The following is a 26,888-nucleotide window of genomic DNA, read 5'->3' as shown; positions in this document are numbered from 1 at the left end:
AGTGCTGGCAGTTCCAAGCAGGTGGACGAGATGTTTGGCAACCTGCCTACACAGCCCTGGGATATGAGCCTCTCCTCCCACCTTCACACCCACTGATTCCCCCCCTGAGATTATCCAGGAAGACTCCAAATCCCCCAGTGTATATATGAGACAGGGCCTTCTCAGCTGTGCAACACAGAAAGCAGGTCTGGCGTCAATATCCTGGGGCAGCTACCAAGGAAACAGCACCGCAGCAGGGTCCACTGCTAATAACTGCCCTGAACCCCTTTAAAATGTATTTTTTCATGGCCTGGCAATGCCAGGTGTTTTGAGTCTAGCTGCCTTTTAAATTTCCCACAATGCTGTAGAGCGACACTTAATTGGGGGCATTGTGCATGATAAAAATGGTGGCTAGACACAGCTACCTGGTACTTCTCAGACCACTGCTGCCCTCCTCCAGGTAAGCCAACCAACAGAGGATAGGGCCTGCCAGAGGGCACTCAGGGCCCTCTCAGACCTGCAGCCGGTCCTGTCAGGAAGCTATCTTCTATAAGGTTAGACTATTGATCCATCATAGCCTAGTGTTGGCTACTCTGACTGAAGACAACTCTCTTTCACAACCACACCTTACCTTTAAAGCACTCTTATACCACTTCTCAGAATCACAGGAGCTGTAGTTTGTTAAGGGTGCTGTGGATTGCAGCTCTGTGGCTGAGGAATAAACTACAGTTCTCATGATTATTTGCGGGAATCCAAGACTGTTACAGTAGTGTAAGAGTTATTTAAATATAAGGTGTACATATGACCTAGAAAGCACAGGGATGGGGAACCAGGGTGCCCATGTTGCTGGACTACAACTCCCTTTATCCATTGCCACTGACTGGGAGTTGGAGTCCAACAACTTCTGGAAGACACACAAGTTCCCCATCCTTGGCCCTTCACATAACCTGCTACCTGATTCTTTTTTAACCTGGGGCCTTCTGCACTGGAGAGGGACCATTGGTCAGGGGTAGAACATGCACTTTGCATATTCTACTCCTGAACAATGGTCCCTCTCCAGTAGGGCGCCCAGATTCACTCCAGAACATCGTCCCTTGTTGGAAGGTCTCTTTAGCCCCCCTGCCTGCCAGTTTATGAGAAAGCAGTAAAGACTATCCTGTTTCAATGAGCTTCCAACTAAAGTTGGTTTGCTTCCCTGATTAGCTTTGTTGATCTTATGCTGTATGCTTCCTGTCTCTCTGTTTTATGGTGCTCAAAAGTATAATGTTCGGGGTTTAAAAATTGTTGCATGCCACTTCGGGGGCAGGAGGGCTTTTTATCCAAAAAGCAGTCCACCATCATTATTATTTTTAATTTAAACAAATAAGTAAGTCAATAGAGAATCAGCAAGTTGCTAAGATGTCACTGTATCTAGGGATCCAACTGCTCCCAGCACTTACCCAGAGTGGCCGTGTGATGCTTGGGGCTGTTGACGTTCAGGTGGATGTAATTATGATGCATGTTATCTGCAAGGCAAAAACAAAGCGAGAGAAAGAAGTGTGTGTATGTGGTGGAGCGGACCATGTTAACAACGTTCACCTGCTAAAGCTGGAGATCATTCTTATCTGCCTCAAGCAGCCACTAGAGGTCACCCAACACAGACTAAAAATGTCCGCTCCGAACTTGCAAACAATTCTGGCAACGTTGGTCTGCAAGGCCAATGTGGCTGCATTAACATTAGCTAGTTTATTTATTTGTTGCTGGGAGAAGGGGTTTGGCAGTCCCCAGATCCGTCTCCTAAATTTATTGGGCTCCAGTGCCAGAAGCCAGGTTGTCCTCTTCAATCTCTCCCTCCCTCCCAACCCTCAAATAAAGCATGGTAGCCATGTATGTTCTATGAGGGGTTGTACTTCTGCAAACCTTGAGGTACCCCCCCCCCCAGCATGCTGACACCTACCCCTTGTTTGCCAGTGATCCTGGTTTTGCCTACAATTTTGTTGACACTCACCACCCCTGAGTTTGCTACTAAAACGAATAACTGAGACCAGGTGTGTCTGGGCTCCTGGGAGAGAAGGGAGCATTTAGCAGGGAAGAGGAAAACTGCAAAAGCGCCTCCTGAGCACTTGAAGGCTTTTCTTTCTACCTGGAAAGAAAACAGTTCATGTCTCAATAAGGCCCTCCCCCCACAACCCTAATATTAATCTTCAAGCCGACACAAAGACAGCCAGACAGCTAGAACCAGTTGCTATGGCAAACAGGCTGTTTCCCCACAAGCTTTTGCAGCTTAATTCCTGCTGAGAATACACACACACACACACACACACACACACACAACCCAAAGAGCAGGAGTTAACATATTCCAACAAAAATAGTAAGAGAAGGGGCTAGAAGTAGATCACAGAGAAAATAGGCGATAGATTCCAGGAAGATTCCTGGGGTCCATGGAGAGGCCAGCTCAGGCTGCTGTTGGAAAATGGGGTGTGAGGCCTTCACCTCTTTTAAAGGAGCCCTGTTCTTGATCCCAGTTTTGCTGGCTTGGGAGGACATTTTTTTTGTTACATTTATATGGCATTCCTTGCTTCAGAGAACTGAGAAAGGGAGTTCCCAAGTGATTCCTCATGGGGGTTGGTGCATACGTTGACATGAAACCATGGTTTGTGCTAACTTTAGCTGAGACTCCAAACCGTAGTTGGTGTTCCAAGATTTACCATAGTTTGTGCAATTCCCTTCCCTCCTCCACTTTCCTCTTACTGGATTCTATCCCACACTGAAGCCTCTGAGAATGGAACAACGTAACCATGGTCATTGATTCAGATGTGACACCAAATCACCGGTTTGCAAACTTGTGATTTCAGGTTCTGATCTGGCTGCCACTCACAAACCATGATTTGTTGGAAAGCGCTGGTTCATACAGTATAACAAAGCCTTGGTTGGGATTCTACAAACCATAGTTTTGGTGTTACATCCAAATAATCTCACTTAGATATTCAGTGCACTCACACAGTATTGATTAAGCCGGGCATAGGTAAACTCGGCCCTCCAGATGTTTTGGAACTACAATTCCCATCATCCCTGACCACTGGTCCTGTTAGCTAGGGATGATGGGAGTTGTCATCCCAAAACATCTGGACTGCCGAGTTTGCCTATGCCTAGATTAAGCCAACATATTGGCTTATTATCTCTTTTAAGCCATGATGCTGCCATCAGAAGGGGTTGGAGGTCAAGTACCTGGTTATACAGTCCAAGATAATCATCTCTTTTACTCCCCATGGCACTCCCCATGGAGACCCTCACTTTCCTTCCTTTAGCACAGTCACCCTCCCGGCAGTTGAGCCCCATATGCCACTTAGGTTGCCAAGTGACCAGAAAGAAAGAAACACGGATCCTGGCCTGTACTTGTGCCTTTAACAGCAACTCAATCAGCGTGAAGCTTTTTTGGAGATGGGGACAGTGTTGATTAGGATGGATGATATTAAATAAATCCTTCCTCGAATTCTAATAAAAAAATTATGCAGATCAGGCTGTTGGGGAAGGTTGGTAGCTGATCCAGGATTTCGCAATCTGAAGCCATCACTCGCGTTGTCAGGCTGCCTGCAGTTCTCTTACCATGGCTGCTTTTGGACGGTTTCACTGTGTTGTACAGGTTCTTCGGGGGACGAGCTGAACCATTGTCTTGGAAGTTTGAGTTAATGACAAGGCTGTTGTTGCGTTCAGAGCATGAGCTGCTGCCTGCTTGATGCCTGAGAATGTCAACCAGTGCCCTGGCCAGGAAAAGCAGGAAAAGAAAGGAAGTGTTAGTGAAAGGGACAACAAGGCATGTGTTTGGGCTGGATTGAGGCACTTCATTCATAAAATCATAGAATTGTAGAGTTGGGACCACAAGGACCCCCTGCAATGCAGGAATCTTTTTGCCCAACACGGGGCTCGAACCCACGACCCCAAGTCTCATGCTTTACCAACTGAGCTGTCATCCCACCTTAGTATCTTTACAGTATAGCATGATTCAGTGAAGGTTTATCCAACTTCACTTGCTTGTCCCTATGGCAAAAAAACTCTGCCCCAGGTGCTGGCTGGGGTGCAAGAGAGCTCTCCCCGCTTGTGCAACTGGTGTTCAGAGGCATACTGCGTCTGATACTCAAGGTATTACAGAGCCATCATGGCCAACAGCAGTTGACAGCTTTCCATAAACATGTTTAAACCCCTTTTAAAAGGTAAAGGACCCCTGACAGTTAAGTCCAGTCGCGAAACGACTCTTGGGTTGCGGTGCTCATCTTGCTTTACTGGCCAAGGGAGCCGATGTTTGTCCGCAGAAAGTTTTTCTGGGTCATGTGGCCAGCATGACTAAGCCACTTCTGGTGAAACCAGAGCAGGGCATGGAAACGCCGTTTACCTTCCTGCCGGAGCGGTACCTATTTATCTACTTGCACTAGCATGCTTTCGAACTGCTAGGTTGCAAGGAGCTGGGACCAAGCAACGGGAGCTCACCCTGTTGCGGGGATTCGAACCGCTGACCTTCCAATCGGCAAGCCCTAGGCTCAGCCACCCGCGTCCCAAAACCCCTTTTAAAGCCATCCAAATTGGGGGCCAATACCACATCACTTAGCAAACCCCATTGTTTAACTGTGTGCTGTATGAAGTACTTCCTCTTGTCTGTTGTGAATCTTCTGAGCTTCTTTTAATGACTCCAGGTTCATTTCTTTTAAAAAAAATTGATTGTTTTTTTCTATTATTATTGTGTAACGAAACTCATGCCTTTTCTAGTTCTACAATGCCCTCTAAGCACAATATTTCAAGTGTGGCCTCACCATAGATTTGTATAGCGGCCTTCTGATACAGAGTTTTATTTGCATTCCCTTTTCAGTCCAATGCAGTGTTAGAGCACAGCGAGTTACTGGCCCGGGTCCTTCTCTAGAACAGAGGATATGTGTTTGTACAGTTAAATTAGGACTTGTAGTTCATCAGAGAGGTTTGTTCTTCCCTAGACAACATCCTCTAAAGAACTACCAGTCCAAGAGTTCTCTCTGCTTAGGCAAGAGAGAGAGACAGCTGGTGGTGAGAGGGACAGACGCCACAGGAATTGAAGACATTGATCCCAGAGAGAGAGAGAGAGAGAGAGAGAGAGAGAGAGAGAGAGAGAGAGATGGTGTTTCTGGTAGGATTTACAGCAGGCGTTCTACTATGGGGCAAGAGCAATTAAGCCACCCACCTATTTTGTTTGTTGAGTGTGAATTTGCAAAAGACATTGACTTTGGGGAGGTAATTCATGATTTTGCAACAACAACGAAAAGGTCATGAACATAAAGCTTTAAAGCAAATTGGTCTATCAATAGAATGTTTCAGCTGTGTTAGTCCGTTAGAATAGTAATTGTTACAAAAATTCCGAGGACACACAGAATTCTGATCTGGAGCCATTCTGGGGACAGAATCCCAGTCCAGCTCCGAGCCACACTACCAGCTGAAATGCTGCCAGGTTCTCACCACAGGCCTGAAGAACAACTTTTGACCCCACCTTGCAGCCTGCATTTTTTACCTGGGCACGTTGAGCTCCCTTCCATGCGGTCTCCTTGAGGCTTTGCTGAAGAAGAACTTGAGCCCGACTCCCACGGCTAAGGTGAAGCTGATGACCCCACAGATCACGTACACGGTGCTGTTGCCCGTCTGCTTGCTTCCGTTTGGCACATCGGGCCCGTTGGTGGCTGTGCCGGCAACGGTGGTGGCAAACCACTGCGGGCTGTCGCGGCACTTCCCTTGCTCCAGCCTCCTGGACCGGTCCTCGCAGCAGAAGCGATACTGGCACGTGCCGCAGCAGAAGCGGTAGCCCCCCGTGGTGCAGTTGAAGGCCGCGTCGTACTGCCCCATGACATCGTAGTAGCCTTGGCAGGTCTCCGAGGGCCGCACCCGGCTTGTGCCGGTGGTTGCGTTGCTGCTGGAGGACGTCAAGCGCTTCAGGTGGGCCAGGAAGTTGGGCAGGCCCCAGCTCTGGTTTGTGTGATGTTGGGCCTGGATGACGGCCAGAGCAGTGCGTCCCCCCAGGGCTTCCAGGGCTGCGTACAGCATGACTGTCAGCAACTGGTACATGGTGGGTGGGAGAGTGCCGGGGAGCTCCAACGTTTGGGTTCAGATAGATGTTTTTTTTTAAAAATCTTATAAAAGAGATCCAGGAAGAAACACTGCAAAAGATGCAAACGAGATTGTTAGAACATGAAAAGAAGCCCTGCTGCATCAGACAAGAGGTCCCATCTGTTCCTGTTTCTCACAGTAGCCAAGCAGATGCTTCCCAGGAAGAATGTGAAGGCAACACTCTCATCCCTGCTGGATAGTCATATCCACCACCACCACCACGGGCATCTGAGATTCAGAAATACACTGCTTGGCCATGGAGGTTCCATCTGGCTCTCATAACTAATAGCTGCTGATAGAGCTATCCATCATGAATTTGTCTAAAAACTATCTTAGCTCACGGCTTTTCCATGGTGAGCATTAAGCTGTGTAATACTCTCTTCTAAGAGCTCTACAGACTGCCAGTGTTTTGAAGGATGGATTCAGGCATATTTTAAATCTATTTTTACCCAAGTGGGATTTGAGAAGCCCCTTTTATGTGTTTGTATTTTTCATGTGGCGATGCTGCAACATACCTGTTTTGACTTGTCCTTTAGTTTTTGTAGGCATAAATTGTTGCCTAGACGACTAGGTTAATAGGCAACTAAAAATGTAAATAATAAAGATAAACAGTACTATTGCAGCAGTGAATTTCATAATTTAACTATGCATCATGTTTGGCTTAATTTCTTTTTTTAATTAATACAATTTTATTTTGAACTAGAGTTCAAAATTTTGGCAACATTTTGGCACACACACACACACACACAGAAAGAGAGAGAGAATATAATAACAACATCACTAAAAAGACTAAAGAAACTCTCTGATAATCCAAATATAATGTCAGTGAGATAACTAGCTCACTAACAATACCTATATAAGTTATACATAATACATATATACACTGTAGTCAGAAAAAAACATGAGTCTCGTGGCACCTTAAAGACTAACCAATTTATTATGGCATAAGGTTTTGTAGACTTGGAGCCCACTTCATAAAATGGATGAAAATATGGGCACTTTATTAAAATTTTATCAGAAGCTTTAAGGGCTTCCATATAGGAAATAAATGGAAACTATGGCACCATAATTGAACAATCAATAGATAGATAGCTGTGTATGTAATAAGGATTAACTGCCTGCTGCACTTCCTTGAGTGTGTTTGTGTTTAAGCATAATCTCCCAAATTGTATTCACCCACTGCTGTCTAGATATGCATATAAAATGAGAAATTCACACTAAGAAGCTGATGGATTTCCATGAGGACTTCTTTTTATAAAATTGCAAACTGATGTTTGAATGTAGAGAACTGAATTTAAGGTTGCAAACATGAGAGATACCAAAATTAGCAGATTAGCCCATCCCTCACCCCCCCCTTAGTTGTATTTTACTTATTTTTGTCACAATTGAAAAGTTCCAAAAGCCCTCTCTTTTTTGCTTCCGAGCCCCTAAAAACAGCACGTACTCTGGTTTACTGAAAGTAAAGATGAAACTGATTTGGACAGATGAATTCTTAATAATTGTTTCCTAGCTTATGTTTGAGAGAGAGAGATAAATCAAGCATAATATTCACGTAATCCAGTGTGTGTGAGAGAGGAGTCAGGGACTGTGAGATGTGTCAGCGCCAATGATAATAGGACAGAGAGTCATGAGGTCCTGGAAGCCAAAGAAAGTGAACCCCAAAGCATCCAAGTTAGCATTCTGAGAAATGTTACTAGATTCACATAAAAAGGCAGAGATGCAGAATCTCATCACACAGATCAACACTGGGGGATGTGGCCCTCCAGACCTCTCTATCTGGCCCACAAGGCTTTTCCTAATCCACACACCACCCCCAGCTGCACCCTCATTTTTGCCTAAAACGTGTCCTTGAATTCTGAAAGTGCTTCTTGCTTGCCTGGATGGAAGCTAGAGAACGGCGTGTTGAGTATGTGTAGAAACTAGGCTACCCAACAAAGTAAAGTTTATATGAATTGTTCCATCCACTTTTCCCTCTGGCTAAACCTACCACTGGCAAGCGGTTCAGAAGGAAATGCAGCCCCTGGGCTGAAAAGGATTCACAATCCCTGCCACAGAGGGCTGTGACGTGATGAGAAAGAATGTTGGTTTCGGGATGAGCTGAGCCTGTACGAAAAGCCACTCAGGAGGGACCACAGTTTCATGGCCAAACACATTCTTTCCTGTCTCCAGGTGGCAGGTGCTGGTGAAAATCTCTGCCTGAGGAGAAGCCCTGGAGAAGGGTCTCGTGCTCACCAGATGTTTTCAGACTATGACTTGGTAAACCGTAAAAGAGGAGATCTCTCAATAACACAAACAAAATAACCAATAAAGGACAAATATGATAAATGGATGATAAAACATGTATACGGCAGTGGACTCAAACCTCCCTACATAATACAGTTATAGATAACCACCAATAAACAATGGAAGACCTGTGTATCAAAACTAATACAAAACTAAGTCTCAGTGAAATTGAACAACCAATATGAAGGCTATATATGACGGAAGTAATAAACAAACCATGAAAACTTCATGTAACAGAAATAATATATAGTCCAATATCAAGTAAATGAATAGCGTATGCTAGTGGGATTAACACGAGGCATCAAATAAATTTGATGTGCAAATTCCATGCAGTAGTAAAGTAAATGATCCCTGGCCGGCACAGATGTTGAGTTGTGGTACAAAACATCTGGAGAATACCAGGTTGGCAGAGGGGAGAGCATGAAATACAGAGGTAATGGAGCCAAGGCCTGACTTGTTCCAGGGCAGCTCCCTATATAGCTAAAAAGGGCTCTAGGCTCCACTTGGACCACAATAAAAACAGGTTGTTGGTGCTTTAAATCAGAAGCTGAGACAGGAAGCTGGCTTTGGCATGGTGCCGTGGTTGCTTTAGGGCTACTGCCAGCTGCCCCTGTGCTTGGGTCTGCCCCCCTGTAATGCCTGTTCAGTCTCTACATCTGTAAATAAACGGAATTGTTACAATGAGGGCTCCAAGTCTCCAGGTGCTCTCTCTTTTATTCAAGAGCAAATGACCCCATTAGGGCTCCTTGGAATTTGCTACTGCCCGGGGAAGGGAAAAATGCAAAGCAGTTTGGTGCTGAATTGAGCAAAAATTTCCCTTTCCCCAACAGCTCCCCCACTAGCCGCTGCCGCCCCCCCCCCAGTCCTTACTACATGCCATTTCACACACAAGCCCAGCGTCAGCAATGCGTCATACTTGGGCGAATGCTGGGGCTCTGGGACCCCAGCAGAGTCCATCCCCACAGGACTGCTGCCCCCACCGCTGCTGATGTGACTCAGGTGGGATGGGCAGGGTGGCTGAGGCATGCATACGACTGAACTCACTGGAACCACCATCTTATGCCGGCATCACCCCGATGAATGTGGATTGGGAAAGAGGCTGGCAGCCATCATTAAGATGAAGATCTCTGCTAGACAACGCTGCCACAGGCATTTTGCCCACCAACTAATAAGTCCTGGGGGGACGGACCAAGGGCAGCTTGATCAGGGCCCCCAAAACCTGGAGCTTGGCCTCTCCTGTCAATGGCTATTATACTCTGCCTTCATGTGTCTGAATTAGGGTTGCCATATTTCAAACTGTGAAAAAATCCAGACAGAAAAGTTATTGAGCTTTTTTGAGCTATCTTTATGGGAAATTGGCATATGTCTGCCGACATATGTCTGGATTTTCCCGGACATTTTTAACGATTTCCGCCCAGGCACTGCTGCTGACTGCAGTATTCCATATACGTCCAGGAATTTCCAGACGTATGGCAACCCGAGGACTCTGAATACCAGTTGATGGAAAACGCAGGAGGGGTGCCTGTTGCCCTGTTTGTGGGATTCCCATGGGCATCTGGTTGGCCAGTGTGAGAACAGGATGCTGGACTAGATGGGCCACTGGCCTGATCCAGCAGCATTCTCATGTTCCAATTATCCCTCTTTATGAAGAAGCATTCCAATTACTGCTGTCTGTTCTTGATAAATCTGTCCCGTCCCCCCTTTTTGCATTTTAGAGATGGTGGGTTAAAGTTCTGTTTGCGTGAGTTGACCGATTTGCCGTCCTGCAGACATCAGTCTTCAAATGGATACATTTCGTCTCCAGTGCACATGCATGCGAAAATGTGCACATGAATACTAAGGCACCACGCAGCGCCCAGCCTAACATTTCACACACGGCAGCTGCAGAGGAATAAATATACAGTAATAATAAATGAAATAGCTATAAATGTTCTCTCCTTCTGTGGTATCAAAATCAGCTGCCTCAGCCACCACCAACTAATTCCACCTAATGGCAGGTACCCCACTGAATGGCATCCCCAAACCTGTCGCCTAAGGGAAGTGGCCTCATCCCAATCATGCTCAGCCAGCAGAACCATACTAAATTACTAGGGATTTTTATTTTAGCTTCCTCTTTCCACTTTCCCTTCTATTCAGTTCTTTCCCGTGTTCAAGCTAGCCTTAACGATTCTGCTCTCCTACACAATAATCTGTTTTCACATTTGAGCAGAGAACAAGGAGTACCACTCTCTTCAAGCAATAAGCTGGGTAGCCTTCTTTGTGGTGCTTCGAAGCAGAGGGCATCCCTCCAAGGCAACATTCTACCAAAGCTCCCTCAAACGCTGCTTCTTCTACCTCAAATATTATAGTATTGTAGTTCAAAAGAGCCCAGCAGGCAACAGGTTATGGTTAGCACTACAGGTGGCAGAAAAAGAAGTTCTGCCCAAATGGGAAGAAGCATCAGGAAGACGAAGAGAACTGGGCACCTGTGGGCCAAATTAGATGTGACGCCGAATACTCTTTCCTTTATTTCCTGCATTTATATAATCGCCTTGGTTCTTTGGGCAGCCGGAAAAGCAGAAAACAAACACACAAATGTTCAATATTACATATACAGTAAAACAATAAAAGCTATAGAGAATTAATTAAAAAGCTGAAACACAAAACACAAATGAAAATCAGTTTAACATAGCTCGTTAAATGGCAGGGCCATGGCCGCATGCGCACCTCTGCAGGCTGGGTAGTGGGAATGGGGAGAGGCAAATGCCTATGTCAGCTCACTCAGGCTCAGAGATCAAGTCTGATGCTCTCATGTGATGGCAGAGGGATTGGCTTGGGACCTTGTGGATCCCAGGCTGACCCAGTTCCTCCCTGCCAGAGCACCCCCTTCTAAAGCCTTCCATGGGCTGCCACTGGCAGGCATTCTGCTGGTGGCACTTCCACCTGCACATTCAGCATCAACCCATGGGTGGAGACTGGAAGAGGAACACCTTGGAATGCCATGGACGTCTGTTTCAAAACCCAGCGTGCCACTACGTAAAATGCCCTCACCATAGTAATTATCCGCATCACAACATGTCTTTGCATTTAACATGCAGGTTGTTTTTTTAAAAACATAAATAGGATGAGCTGGAGGTGATAATTACTGCGATCCGCAGAATGTGCAGAGTGGGGAATTTAACAATTTCCTCCCTGGCTCTAGTCCTGGGGAACATCCCTCCTCTGAAGCTGGTATTTAATGGGGCTGGGAAATCCCTCAATGGTCATCAGCATACGTTACATTATGTGGGGGGTGGAGATAAGGGACCCTCGCCCACCCTTCCACTGCACCCAGAATACCGCCAGACACTAAGACTACGAACACACTGGTGTTTTCAAACACAGCAAGGGTGTTCCCTCCCTCCCCCCCATTTCTAGTTGCATTTGCACGTTGCTGCACACGCCAGAGAGAGGGCGGCAATGTCTTCCTCTGATGCACATGACCTGTTTGGTTTACCCACACACCCCTGAACTTGCATCCAAAAAGCTGCTATGTCATCCATGCATGCGCAATGGCTATTTCACTGCACCTTTTGAAGTTTTGCCTTTTGGAGTGAAGTTTTGTTTGAGGGGGAAATGCATCAAACAGCCCTATTTCTCAAGAAACTACGAGGCAGCTCTGTAACGAGAGTAATGGTGCATGTGGTGGGAATGCTTTAACTCTATCTGAACCTGGAGATACCAGGGATTGGACTCTCTGCATGCGAAGCTGATGCTCTGTCACAGAGCTACAGCCTTTCCTGGTAGAGAAGCTGCTCCAAATCCCTGATCATCTCGGTGGCACTTTTCTAGCACCACAATATCGTTTTTAGATAAGGCGAGCAGAAAAGTACACAGCATTCCAAACACAGCCACGCCATTGATTAGTAGCTCCAAAATCAAAAGCTGTTATAGAAAAGTTGGTTTTATTTCTAAGCAGGGATCTAAAGGCGCTTCAGTTTGGGAGGTCCTCCTGTGCCAGCCTGAGCTCACAGAAATCCTCTCAGAAAAGGGCAACCAACATGATCAAGGGGTTGGAGTAACCAAAAGGAAAAATTAAAACATTTGGGGCTTTTTACTTTGGTACAGTGGTACCTCGGGTTACAGATGCTTCAGGTTGCAGACCCTTCAGATTACAGACTCCGCTAACCTGGTAGTACCTCAGGTTAAGAACTTTGCTTCAGGATGAGAACAGAAATCATGCGGTGGCAGCGTGAGGCCCCATTAGCTAAAGCGGTACCTCAGGTTAAGAACAGTTTCAGGTTAAGAACAGACCTCCAGAATGAATTAAGTTCTTAACCCAAGGTACCACTATAAAGGCAGAAAGGGCATGATAGAGCTGTATAAACTGCAGGGTGTGGAGCAATTGGAGAGAGAGATGATTTTCTCCCTTGTAACACGATAACTCAAGGCCAATCCAATGAAGCTGAATGTTGTAAGATTCGGGACAGACGAAAGAAAGAATTCCAGTGCATAATTAAACTATGGGATTTGCTCCCACAAGATACAGTGATAACCACCAACCTCAGTAGCTTTAAAAAAGGATTAGACAAAGTCATGGCGAATGAATTTGTCGGGCTTTCAGTGACATCCACAATGTTCTCTGCATGCTGGTTGCTGGGAATCCCAAATGCAGAGAGCGCTGATGCACTCAAGTCCGGCTTGTGGGCTTCCCATTGTGGCATCTGGTTGGCCACTGTGAGAACAGGATGCTGGACTAGGTGGGCCTTTGGCCTGATCCAGCAGGCCTCTTCCTTTTGTTCTGAGTTTGCTGAGAAGAAATCTGTGTTAAATGAAAAATGGAGGGCGCTCACCAAGAGCATATTTTTAATCTGTAAACCGCCTTGAGCCCATCAGGGGAAGAAGCAGGGTAAAAATACAAACATACATACATACATACATACTATACTAACGCTACCTTCCCACAGACCCACCCTGCTGTATATTAGCCCCTTGCCAGAGAACGGCCACCCCAGAGACTTGATGACACATCCCTCGCTACAACCATCGCAACTTCGCTCTGTGCAGCGAACATCTCCCTCTCTGTTGAACCCCGGGGCCTTTTTCATGTAACCGCTGCTTGTCTCCCTGTCCACCTCCTCGACAGAGCGTGAGGGAGCCCCCCGGGGCAGTGACACACTGCAGTGTGCTTGGAACATGTGGTCTCACTGACTTCATCAAGGTAACAGGCCTGTGAAAGGCCTGTGGCAGCAGCAAGTGCATGTGTGTTTGTGGCGAGGGGAGAACGCGGCTCTGTCTCTTGCTATCAGAAACCAAAATGATCTGACATGGTTCAAGGGGATTTGTCTGGCCTGTCAGGTACCTAGCGGGGTGAATAAAGAGGGGGCAGCATGGTGGGGGATGAAAATGGAATAAAACCTCATATTCCCTGCTGTGGCCACCTGGGGCATGTCTCCTGCACGGATTTTGCCTATTCGGTGGCTCGTCTTAGCACTCACAGGGGTAGGGGTTTTTCTGGTGTTTATTTCACTTCAGCGTGTAGCTCACCCAAGACCCATGGTACAAAACATGCCATATAACGCAAAACTAAAAATCAGCTAAGCACATGCACACAACTGACTGAAATCATATATCCAGTTAAAGCCTAACGTGATACTGTACTGATTTCTTTGGGGTGGTAGCAGCTTTTCACTTCAGCTGCCTACAGTCTTTGAGGGCAGCCCCCCATATATGAGAAAATCCTGCTTAAACAGTAGGCCTGTCGCCAGCGTCTCAATAAGTCGCATTTGTTTTAGTCAACTGATCAACTTAATTCATCGATCCAACAGAGCACTCAGATGTAAACCCTCTAAGTAGGACATAGATGAATGCGTACAGGACTGCAGCCTAATCTGTATAGATTTGCATAATAAGAAAAATGATACTTAATTTTTTTTCCCCCTCATGATGTTTAGTGGAAATTCTGACTTGGAGGCATTCAGTCCTAATCCCTCAGATGGTAGCTTCTTCCCACCGATTCCTCAGCAAAGAACATAGAGCAAATGTCCAAAAATGCGTTTAGGAAGAAAAATGCTAGTACAGTGGTACCTCAGGTTAAGTACTTAATTCGTTCCGGAGGTCCGTACTTAACCTGAAACTGTTCTTAACCTGAAGCACCACGTTAGCTAATGTGGCCTCCTGCTGCTGCCGCGCCGCTAGAGCCCGATTTTTATTCTCATCCTGAAGCAAAGTTCTTAACCTGAAGCACTATTTCTGGGTTAGCGGAGTCTGTAACCTGAAGCGTATGTAACCTGAGGTACCACTGTAGCAGCAACATTTCCAGGCTTTCAGACTAGAGTCTCTCTCAGCCCTATCTGGAGATGCATGAATCTGGGCCTTTGTGCTCTGCTATTGACCTCCATCCCTTCTTATGGCTTTTTTTCACAGCGAGCCAGATTATGGGTGCAACAACACATCATCAGTAGGGTAAAAAGAGAAAAGGCCACAGCTCAGCAGTAGAGCATCTGCTATGCACACAGAAGGAGCCCATTTCAATCCCCAGCATCTCCACGTAGGGCTGGGAGAACCCCCTTCCTGAAACCCTTGAGAGCTGCTGCCAACCAGTGTGGACAACACTGAGCTCGATTGACCAAGAAACCAACTTGGTATAAGGCAGCAGCTTCCTATAACCCTGAAACGAACCTGCTGTCTCACAACAATACTTTTAAAGAAGAAAAGATATGATGCATGCACGTGTCATTTGCAACAGGCATCGTTTTAGAAGACTTCCTGTTTCTCCCACTGCCAAATGCTGATTTGATTTTGTGTGCGACCAAAGGGCATGTCTACACAGTTGGATACTGAGAACTGGGCAGGCTGAAGAGACAGGGCAGCAAATGGTGTGAGGCGTAATGGTGCCAGATGAAAGTGCACAGAAGTACCCAGGGCAATCCAAGACTGCACGCACACCACACATTTAAAGCACGTTCCAAAGAATCCTGGGAAGTTTGTTAAGGGTGCTGGGAATTGCAGGCCTGTGAAGCGGAAAACTACAGTTCCCCCAGGATTCTCTGTGCTTTAAATGCATGGCGTGTATGCAGCCCAAGCTATTCTGATATCTGAGGCAAAACATCCCACAGGCCCCTCTCATGCTGCTTGGCAGTAAAAATACAGTAAAAAAATTCAGTAAAAATAATCAATTTGCTGCCCCTTTCATTATACCCAAAACCAGCTGCCTGAGTTAGCTGCCTCATTCTGCTTGCCTATAGAGCCAAGACTGTGACCACTATTGTGCTTAGAATAAAAATAAATAAAACCTAATACTATGTACCAGGAAAGGCTGTATTTTGTTACGTGAGTAAATTTTCAAGAGTGAATTTGCATTCCTGAATGCAGTATCACATGCCAAAGACTCTGGGAGCATGCAAGGATAAGGTGTGCTGACTGAAGGGTTAGAGCATTTCTCAGAAGGCTCTGGGGCACTATTAGATTATGTACCTCATCCCACATTTGCCTTACCAAGGATCTCTGGCTTAGGGTACTGCAATATCCTGCACCCAGCCCCAGTCCCATGCACAGGGTCTAACCTGCCCAACCTTGGTCTGTTGAACAGAAATGTCTTGTTATTTTGAAGATTTTCCCCCTTGACCACAATAAACTACTTAATTCTCTCCCCCAACACCCAGCTCAACTGCATTTTGTTCTCTACAGTCTGATGACAGCCGTGCAGATTTCCAATCCCCCTCAGCTAGACTGTGTAGGGGTTTTTGTAGTTTGCATTTATAACAGTCTGTTCAGTGCCTGTGAGGATAGAAGTCTCTGTGTGTATGCAAGAAAGAGATGGAGGTTGTTTTGCATATCTGTGAATGATCCTAGCCATCTTATGCATATGTTAAATTTACATTGCATCGTGCACTACGATTCTGCAGGTATTCCTAGGAGTGTGTGTTATTTATTGTCTTTCAGTACGATTGCGTGGATGCGCAAGATTCTGCCCAGTTTCAAGGACTTCCTCCTATTTTTATATACCAACTTTCTGTCCGTCGCAATATGTGATCTTTCCTTAATTTCCTTCCTGCCTTTCTCTTCCTCGCCTGTGTAGCCATGTGCTGTGTGTGTCCGTGGAAACATGTGTCTGCCTTTGTGCAGTTCACTGTGTGCCTTTGCCTTCATGGAGCAGGTGCCTATCTTTTCCTCTCCATCTGGTTGTAAGTCAGAGTTATTCAAATGAGAAATTAAGAGAGAGGCAGAGAGAACATCCCTTAATTTTCTTTTATAGAAAGGAGTCAGTTCTATTAAGATGCATTATTCAGGGCGGGGGGAGGGGGAGTGGTTTAACTCAAGCTGGTAAAAAGCTGCTCAGCTGGTCGCCTGTGGCGAGTCAGAAGTGCCTTCAAGCGATCAAGGCATCTTACAAAAGCATTTTAAAAAAAAAAAAATTCTAGGCCAACTTAGATATATGCAGGCAGGCTAGCTAATTACTTTCGTGGCTGTACATACAAGAGCAATGATAGCCAGATGCAAGTGGGGGGGGGGGGTTGGATTGTTGAAAAATAGTAAGAGATTTACTGGCCTAGATTAGATGAGAAGATGCATACAAGATCATAATCTTGTGATCTTTGTTATCCAGAGTAACTACCAACCACTCATTCCACACTCATTGTCACTAAAACATATTAGAATCTCCACTGTACCCACAAGTATGCTTTAAAAAGTAGGGTGGAAATCATGGTATTGAGCACCAAAGAGTGAGTCTAAGTTGCTAACAAATTCCCAAACAGTGTTAAGTATTTGAGTACAATATATGTTCAGTATACCACACTTCCGTAACACCAGCGTAGAGTTCTCCAACTTGTGTTATTTATTCAGCAACAACACAGAGGAAATGGAATCCTTATCCAACCAGAAACTTCAGATAATAGTCAATCTTTTTTGCACGCTGGAACTGGACTTGTAAGCAGCTTCCATATTAATGTGTGCATATGTGAATCAGGCCCAGATGATTAAAGGTGCTGAAGATCAGCTGCTAGAACGCTTACTCCTAGGGTGCACTTCGTACACAGACACTAGAGCAGCAAATTACTGAAACACACTCATAAAGGGGTATTGATTCAAGGCCAGCAAATGACCCAGAATGCCGGGTCATAGCTTCCCACAATCCTTTGTGGCCAACATGTCCACTATGAGTCAGGTACTATCACAGCTAAGAGTTGCTCTTTAACATTAAAAATACAAGTTAATGGATTACTCTCTAATATTCAATAATTTTTTAAAGATTCAATAGTTTTTAATTAATAATCTTCCTTTTATATTCTTGATCCATTAATTTTAATAAATCTCAATATACTGTAGTTGCATTTTTTAGGTTCTGAAGGAAGATAACTAATAATTTAATAAGCAAAAGCTAAAATTCCTTATTAGAATGTAAGACACCTCAAATACCTTCTTTTTCATTCTTTATTACTGCAGAACCAATAGCTTCAAAAAAATAAACAGCAATGCTTTTAACTTGCAGCCATGATGATTAAAATGGACTTTCATTAATTAATCAACTAAAACTTTAGTTGATTAATCTAATCTACTAATTTAATCAATTAAAGTCTGCAGTTTTGCTTTCCACCTTTTTTGGTTGTTTCTCTACCGAAAGCAAGTCCACAGTAAATCCTACGAATGACTCTCAACATAGCCCTGGAAGGGAAGTCATCTGTTGTCAAAACCAGTTACCCAGGAATCTTTGCTTCCGTCATGGCTGACATTCCACACATGCTGCCAGAAAGAATACGTAATTCTTCACAAATCGAAATCTGGTCACTGAGCGACAGTGGGCAATTGCTCACAGGCCTGTGCCCCTGAGATGGTTGTAATGATATAGGAATGTGAGGAAACGGGGAATTGCCTAGCATGAATTTAACTCATATATACTGAGGTACCTGGGAAGTGAGGTAGCATTTGCTGTCAGGCAGGCATTATGACTGAACTGGGGCCAATGTCTATGAGCAAACTACCCAGAATGCTCTGCATGATACTGACCATATGACCCACAAGTGTCTGCGGTCAAATTGGCTGTAATGAATGGCCGATTTTTTTCTTTCACACAACATCCACCTGCATGTTGCCAGCATCCAACTGTACTTTTACATCGTCAATACACCTAATATTGGAATGCATAGCTTAAAAAATGGAAGCAGTTACAAAGCATTGTTATGACTCCCTATCTGTTGAGTGCTCAGCTCCAGCCGAAGGGATACTCCCCACCACCCCAGGACCTCAGAGTCCAAGATCCAGAAGTTGCTCAAACCCACAAGACCCCATGATCCACTTCCCTTCCCTAGAGTGTACAGGTATTCACTTCTAAGCCTAAAGGATACATATCTTATACGAAACACCTCTCATCACACCAATGTCTGGCTACGGCAGGCAGCCCCTCATATCTAACCTTCTCCCCACTTCCTTTTCCCCCCCAGTGACGGGTCCTCATTCATCTGACGGGATCCAGGCAGCCTTGCTGTTTCCATGGCAACATTGCCATGGAAACTGCAGAGACCATTCTCTCCTCCCCCTTATCACCATCCTTCCTTCAAAACCACAACCCCCCCCCCCTTTCCTGGGGCAATACCACCAGGAAGATTTAAAGAGCAGGGGGCTGGGAGTGAGCGCTGAAATGGTTGTTTAGCATAGCTCATCCTTTGCACCTTGTCCGTGGTGTATGTGTGTGTAATTAAAAGGCATAGCTAAACTCTGTGCATGTTCCATGCCTTCCTCAATTCCTTGGTCTCTGTTAGCAAGCTAGCTCTCTTCTCCTTTCTTTTAAAGCGCCTCATTCTATCATTTTACCGCATCATATCACCCTCTCCTTTCCTCATATACCCTCTCCTATCTAGCCTCAATCTCTCTTTCTCTCTCTCTCTTTACCCATCCTTCCTCACACGCACCCTACCAAGCAGACTACCTGGAGTGCCCCCATGTACCTTCTGTTACAATCCCACCCCCACCCCCACCGCCGACTATGAGATTTCACCACCACCAGACACCTGTGAGTGGGCACAGGCCTATCTAGACTCATTGTCTGCTTCCCTGGAACCTGGTGGGGAAGAGGCTGCCATTTCTGTGTGGGTTTTTCACCTCCTGTGTTCACACACACACACACAAACATACACCACTCTCCCTTTCATCCATACACATTAGCTACACCACATCCCTCAGTATGCAGGCTCAGAAACATATGTACATTTCCACTTAGTTGTGAAGTGCTGCACCTAACCAGCACTTCACACATAAACAAGCTCCTTTCATGTGCATTGTACTTTCATGCATGCGTTTGCAATCCAACCCATATTCACACATACATATATTTGTTCTGTCACACACAGAGAGACTTATGAGCATATACGCCTGATACACACGTGTCCTTACTGGATCTCATGCGTATATAAAGCTAATCCTTACACAAACCAACAAAGCACCCAGAAAAACGCATATTGACGCACAAAGGCACAGTCGTTATTTGCCCCACATGTGCACATCCTCATATGCGCATCACAAACTCGCACCCGACACCTGTTTTCTGCTGGATCTGTCCTCTGTCGATCCAGGCAGAAGTGCAGTGCGGCAGCCTGGGATGGGGTGCGGGGAGAGGATTGGTAAGAAAGGGAGCGCTGTGGTTAATTTGTGCTGGCTTTGCCAGCCGGTGAAATATCAGAAGAGTCAGCTTATATCATCTTCATTCAGTGTGCATGTAAGAGAGAGAGAGAGATATGAAAGCAGGGCGAGAAAGAAGCAGGCGAGTAATTCTCGTGTATAAATGTGATAGGAATATACATAATCCCACTCAGACAGAAGCAATCAGAAGGGAAGCTGTATGCACGCACACACAGAGTAACGCACTCAGAAGCTGCCACACTCAAGAAGCAGAAGGAAGAAGTGTAATGCACAGTCTATGACTTGATATGCACATACACACAAAGGCACTGTCACATGCCCAGAGCTGCAGCAGTAAAGCGCAAGCACACACACACACACACACACACACACACCCCTTACAGAAGCACACAGTTTTCAGCATACAACAGCAGCACACAAAATCCTCCATGTCACACACATACACAGGCTCGGCTCGTAAACCAAAGAAGAGCTGCACCAAAAGAGTCCAAAGCATGTGTGCGCTCATACACAAACTCAACTAAAGGGGCAGAAAACACTGTTCTCACAAGCCAGCAGCATCACAAAACACGCATGCTGCAACAACCATATCCACAGCTAAACTCAGTTGCAAAGTAAGTGTTTCATCACACACACACACACACACACACACACACACACACCTTTCTACCACACCACCCTGAGAGCAATGCCATTTTTCATCTGAATTCCAGCACAACCCATTCCACCTGATACTCAAAGCAGGGTGCACTTGCCTGGGGCAGAGAGGGTGGTGAACAAACTACAGAGCACAACAGCTCTTTTACAGCATGGAATGCTTAACTGTCTCCCCACTCCACCCCCCAAAAACCATATTGATAAATTTTAACAACAGATCTGTTCAGATTTCACATGCCGTAAAATTCTGAGCCCAAAATGTCTATTTTCAAAACACACACACACATGCACATAATCCTAAATCTTTGGGGGGAAGCCTGAAAGTCTTCCCCCCATATATAACTTCCCCCCATATATAACTATATATAATATACATGCACATACTCTTTCATAAGATGCTTCTTGTTTTTTTATCCATCCTCACTTGCCAGCACCACCTTCTGGAGTCTCATTAGCTTCATCTGGAACACCCAGCCCAGGTAACTCAAATATACAGCTTGCCTCATAGCAAGTTGCATAAATCCACTGCTTACCTTGATCTGTTTTAAAAAATCCCATACAAAATACTTCCCTTGTTGATGCTGATCTTTAAAAAAAATTGCTGCAAGACGTCAGTGGCAAAATCTTTTTTTCTGTTTGTGAAGGGAGCACCTGAAAGTCCAGATGTTCTTCTCCACCTTCAGTAAGGAAATATTTAATTTTCCTTCATAGAAAAAAACAACACCCCACCTCAAAAAGTGGGTACTTTCTATTAAAAAATAGAATTCCACTCTGGTAAAGGAAACGCAATGGATGAATTAGATATGATGCTTGAGGAATTCCATTGGCTGGCTGGCAAGCAGGGAGCTGTTTTGATTGGCGGAGGAGATGAACTCGGTGGGTGACTACAGCCCCTCACCCAAACCTGTGCCCCTCCCTCCAAACTGCTTTCAAGTCCCAGAAGAGTGAAGAGGGTGAGTGGGAAGAGCTTTCATTAACAAAAAGAGCGAGCATCCAGCGCCAAGAAGGGGCAAGAGAGTGGGATGCAGGAGCATGGGATTGGACTGGAAAGGCTGTCAATCAAAGACACTACTTCATCCACTTCTCTCTTTCTGACTCTCTCTCTCTCTCTCTTTTTGCTTTAGAAAAGGAGGGGCAAAGTTTGTGCAGTGCCTCCTAGTTGCTGTCCCGTTCAATACACTTGACTCCAGGGCGCTTTGCTCAAGGAACCTAGGGACAGACCTCACTGCCCTGCGCTTCCTAAAGTAAACCAGGAGTCGTAACTCTGCTCCAGTAGGAGGACGAGACTAAGCTGCTCATCATATTTTTGTACATGCAGGAATTATAGAGGGAGGACAGCAGGGCTGTCTCCCTTTCCTTTTGTGATCCCCACCCCCAAAGCTCCTGTTTTTAAGCAGGTACAAGAAGAGAGAGCAGGATGCATGGGCGTAGCCAGGATTTGGGGGGCAGGACTTTGTTAGGGGGGCAGAACCGATGTGATTGGTCAGTTAGTTAAGTATTTCTATTGTTTTACTTGGGGGGGGGCAGCTGCCCATGGCATGATATGGGAGAGCAAGGGCTGAGTTTTATCATAATGGTGGCGCTGTGGGTTAAACCACAGAGCCTAGGACTTGCTGATCAGAAGGTCGGCGGTTCAAATCCCTGCAACGGGGTGAGCTCCTGTTGCTCGGTTCCAGCTCCTGCCCACCTAGCAGTTCAAAAGCACGTCAAAGTGCAAGTAGATAAATAGGTACTGCTCCGGTGGGAAGGTAAACGGCGTTTCCGTGCGCTGCTCTGGTTCGCCAGAAGCGGCTTAGTCATGCTGGCCACATGACCCGGAAGCTGTCTGCGGACAAACGCCGGCTCCCTCGGCCCATAGAGCGAGATGAGCGCCGCAACCCCAGAGTCGGTCACGACTGGACCTAATGGTCAGGGGTACCTTTACATTTACCTTTACCTATGCCCCACTCTGTCCTGCTGTTCCTCGTTATCCTCAAACAGTTCTAGCTTTAAGAGGGATGCTGTGCTGGACCACACTGCTTGCCACAGGGTCTGGTATGGGCTCTTTGCACAGCTGCCTACTTGCTAATGCAAAGGTGGGCAGCCCTTTCCTCTGCAGATGTTGCAGAACCACATCCCTGAACATGCTGGCTGGGGCCCATTGAATCACACCTTGAGAGCTATAGGCATGGGTGTCCGCACAAATGTTTCCTGGGGTGGGGAGTAAAGCATAGAAAGGGGGAGCCGGCTAATTTCCCACAAAAAAAGAGAAAAATAGTGCCTGTACATTTTGCCTTATATCTCAGGTTCTCCAAATACTAAACAAAAAATATCTCTCGTCTTTACATGAAAGTGGGGGACCTGGAGATTATTTATTGAATATACAACCCTTCATCCAAAGATCACTGGGCGGTTCACAACATAAACATACAAAATGAAAACACTAATGAGTAACGAAACCTAAACTAAACAAAGCCCTCTGCTCTCCCACAGACACATTTAAATGGCCACAGAATATTAATCAGCTAAATGCTTGGTTGAATAGGAATGTTTTCACCTGGCACCTAAAGATATGTAATGAAGGTGCCAGGCAAGTCTCCTTAGGGAGAGCATTCCACAAATTGGGAGCCACCACAGAAAAGCCTGTTTCCTTGTTGCCACCCTCTGGATCTCTCGTGGGAGAGGCACCCAAAGAAGGGCCTCAGGTGATGATTGCAGGTCTGGGGCAGTTCATATGTGGAGAAGCGGTGGTCCTGAGCTGTTTAAGGCTTTAAAGGTTTTATCCAAGGAGGGAGAGTAGACCCCTTGCCCCTTTGATATATGCCCATGGCCACAGGCTTCCCACCACTCCGTTAGTATATAACCTACTCTAGATCTCAACAAATCCAAGGCGGATTATAGTTTTAAGTAATTAAATGTTTTATGTCTGCTCCATTTTCTCTGCCTTGGTTCTCTACATTTTAAAAATGTTCCAACCCTCTCCCAAGTCTAGAGTTCCACTATAGGAAACAGGATGGTGGGGCAGACGGGCCTCTGGACTGATCCAGAAGGGCTCTTCTTATGTATTTTTGTACAAAAGGCGGCAATTTTCAGTGTTGTTCAATTGCAATAAAACTTAACAAATTAGTACCAACAGTATGAAAACAATAATAGTATATAGACAACAATACTCTGCCATCAACACAGCTCAGTGAACAGACTTTCTTCCAAAGACTTTCCTTTAAAAAAAAGGTTTTCATTTGCCTTCAGAAGCAGAGAAGAGACTACATGAACTTGGGAGGGTGCAAGGTGCCACCACAGAAAAGACACTGTCCCGCATAACCACCTGCCTCACTTCAGAAGGCAGGGGAACATGGAGCAGGACTTCCAACGATGGTCCATATACTTCATATAGGATACAAACTGTGAATCATTTCACAGACTGCTGCCTTATACTGAATCAAGACATTTGTCCATCTAGCTCAGAACTGTCTGCACTGAATGGCAGCGACTCTCTATAGTTTGACAGGAGACTCTCCCAGCCCTCCCTGGAGATGCTGGGAATTGAAGTTGGAAACCTTCTACATGCAAAGCAGATCTCTACCACTGAGCTACCACTCTTCCATTAGTAGTAGTAGTAGTAATAGAATTTATATTCTTCCCTATACCCAGAGATCTCAGGGCGGATCACAGAATAAAATCAAAATATAAAACCACAAAATACATAACCAAAATAAAAACAACCCAATAACCCCCCCCCAAAAAACCCCCCACATTTTAAAAGGGCATAGGATGTCAATCAAACCAACCAAAGGCCTAGTTAAAAAGAAATGTTTTTGCTTGGCGCCTAAAGGTGTATAATGAAGGTTCCCTGGGGAACTTCCCTAGGGAGGGTATTCCACAGAGGGGGAGCCACTGCAGAGAAGGCCCATTCTCGTGTTGCCACCATTTGGACCTCTCGAGGAGGAGGCGCACGAAGAAGGATCTCAGAAGATGATCTCAGGGTCCAGGTAGGTTCACATGGAAAGAGGCAGTCCTTGATGTACTGCGGTCCTGAGCCGTTTAAGGCTTTATAGGTCAAAACCAGCACTTTGAATTGGGCCCGGAAACTAATTGGTAGCCAGGGCAGTCGGACCAAGGTCAGTGTAATATGCTCAAACCGTCTTGCTCAGGTGCTGAATTCTGCACTAGCTGAAGTTTTCGAACCATCTTTAGAGGCAGCCCTACATATAACGCATTGCAGTAATCTAACCCTAAGTTTACCAGAGCATAGACAACAGTAGTTCCCCAACACACATTCAGCTTCCTAAGCAGCTAGTGTAGAGTACAGTAGTCAAGTATAATAAAGATGCATGATACAGAAATACAACTATGGATATGTATTGGAACAAACTTATACTACCACCCATACTCCCAACCTGTAATTCCTATCTCCTATAAAATTTAGTTTCTCCTTAACCTCCTGAACCCTGCTTGTCATCTAGAATATAGATTCCTCTGCTTCACCACAAACAACAGGGTGAATGTCCTTGCAATGTATTGCAATACGTTAGGGGGGACGACAACAGACAAGGCCCCCCAAACTTCTAGATTCAGTAAAGGGTTACAATTTGAGCAAACTCATAAATTTATGAATTTAGCAAGGGCAGGAAATAACACTAGCTAGCCTCATAGTGATAAGCCAGCTGCAAAAAAGTAAGACCCTCTCCTCAGCACAAAGGGGGACGTTGCCAAGGTGACAGTGGGCAATGCTGGAAGGGGAAGGAGATATTTCAGCAAGTAGTTCTGGGAAGAAGGAGGAAGTAAGAAAACGCCATGTGGGGCTGAGGAGAAGCCATGACGCAGGGGCACAGGTAGCATGGCTGATTTCTCCACTGTCTGCTCTTAGGGGAGCAACAAAGGTCTCTCTCCATCTAGACGCAGGTTGTAAATATGTGTGAATAAACCATATTTCATAAAGACACTGCAGTCTCTGCTGTGCCTAGTTTCCAATTTAAACACAAACCCTGGGCGAGCACTTGGAACGCTCTGGAATCATGTCACTGCTCGGCAGAGATTAGGGGTGTTTTGTAATGGTATTTTTTGACAGGAATGGAGAAGCTGTAGCCCTGTAGATGTTGCTGGACTGCAACTCCTACCATCCTTGACCCTTAGCCATGCTAACAGGCAGGGCCATCTTACCCATAGGTGCTAGGGGTGTGGGGCATCTGGGTGGCAGGCTCTCAGGGGCGCCAGGCCAAGAGTCTGGGGCCCAAGAGTTGAGTCTGGGGAAGAGCCCACCCATTGGTCAGAGTGCCGTGGTGGGCTCTTCTGCTGCGGGCGGCTCTGCGCCGTGAGTTCAGTGACCAAGCCAGCGAGACGCTGAGGCGGCCGGCCAGCTCCGCCCTCCTGCTTGCCTGGGACTGGGCAACCTGGGGGGGGGGGCGCCGGGCAGATCTTTGCACCTTGGCGCCGCATATGCTTAAGAGGATGCTAACAGAGGTTGTTCGAAGTTAAAGTTCCAACAAGATCTGGAGGTCCACAGCTTCCCCACCCTTGATTTATGCTGTAATGAATTTCAGAGGACTGGACACAGCCCTAATGTAATTAGATGTTACCTAATCACCTTGGAAATCATTCCAGATCAGCCTTCCCAAACATTGTGCCCTCCAGATGTTTTGGAGTCTAGTCTCCATCATCAAATTCCCCAACCATTGGTCATGCTGGTTGGCTTGTAGTCCAAAATGTTCTGGGGAGCACCAGGTTGGAGAAAGCTGTTCTAGATCAAAGAGGAAGGATAGACAAGTAAATGAACAAGTATACATGCACACTTTATCATTTGCACACTTACAGCAGGGGAGCCATGTTAAAGCAGAGCTTTCCAAACTGTGTGTTGTGACACGTTAGTGTGCCGGCTGCAGTGTTTTTGTATTTTAATATTTTGCTGGAAGCTGCTCAGAGTGGCTGGGGAAACCCAGCCAGATGGGCGGGGTATAAATAAGAAATTATTATTATTATTATTATTATTATTATTATTATTATTATTAGTGTGTAGGTGTATCATGCAAACGCTCCCCGCGCTCCTCCCGGGGCTGGAAAGGGGTTAGTTTAACCTCCGGTTTGCTAGTAAAACTGAATTACTGTGTTGCAAAATGATGCATGTCTAGAAAGTGTGTCCCCAACATGAAAAGTTTGGAAAGCTCTGTGTTACAGTTTATTTGGATATTGCTTTTTCGCTCAAATGTTCCCACAGCTATGGAAAACTTGTTAATACAAAAGATTAAAAGGTACGATAAATGTACAACACATACAATCACTCCATCTATCCATCAATATAA

General features: G+C 45.7%; 1 protein-coding gene across 2 annotated transcripts in view; it reads right to left on the bottom strand.

The window, feature by feature from the left end:
- The window catches only part of SHISA7 (shisa family member 7), a 30,355-nt gene extending 8,886 nt beyond the window's left edge, over positions 1-21,469 (bottom strand). Inside the window, exons 1-4 of one of the 2 annotated variants that reach the window (XM_080977506.1) lie at positions 21,147-21,469; positions 5,489-6,128; positions 3,565-3,719; positions 1,419-1,484 (exon numbers count right to left, since the gene is read on the bottom strand). In XM_080977506.1, the coding sequence (XP_080833632.1) occupies positions 1,419-1,484; positions 3,565-3,719; positions 5,489-6,036 (769 nt within the window). In that variant the 5' untranslated portion in view covers positions 6,037-6,128; positions 21,147-21,469. Of the gene's footprint in view, positions 1-1,418; positions 1,485-3,564; positions 3,720-5,488; positions 6,962-21,146 lie in introns of those variants that run through there. The other variant, XM_080977507.1, reaches the window with a different exon arrangement.
- Positions 21,470-26,888: the final 5,419 nt, after the last annotated feature.

This window comes from Podarcis pityusensis (genome assembly GCF_964106645.2).
Source record: "Podarcis pityusensis genome assembly, chromosome: 13".
In the NCBI taxonomy this organism is placed as follows: domain Eukaryota; kingdom Metazoa; phylum Chordata; class Lepidosauria; order Squamata; family Lacertidae; genus Podarcis; species Podarcis pityusensis.
This window is presented reverse-complemented; position numbering and strand designations above follow the sequence as displayed.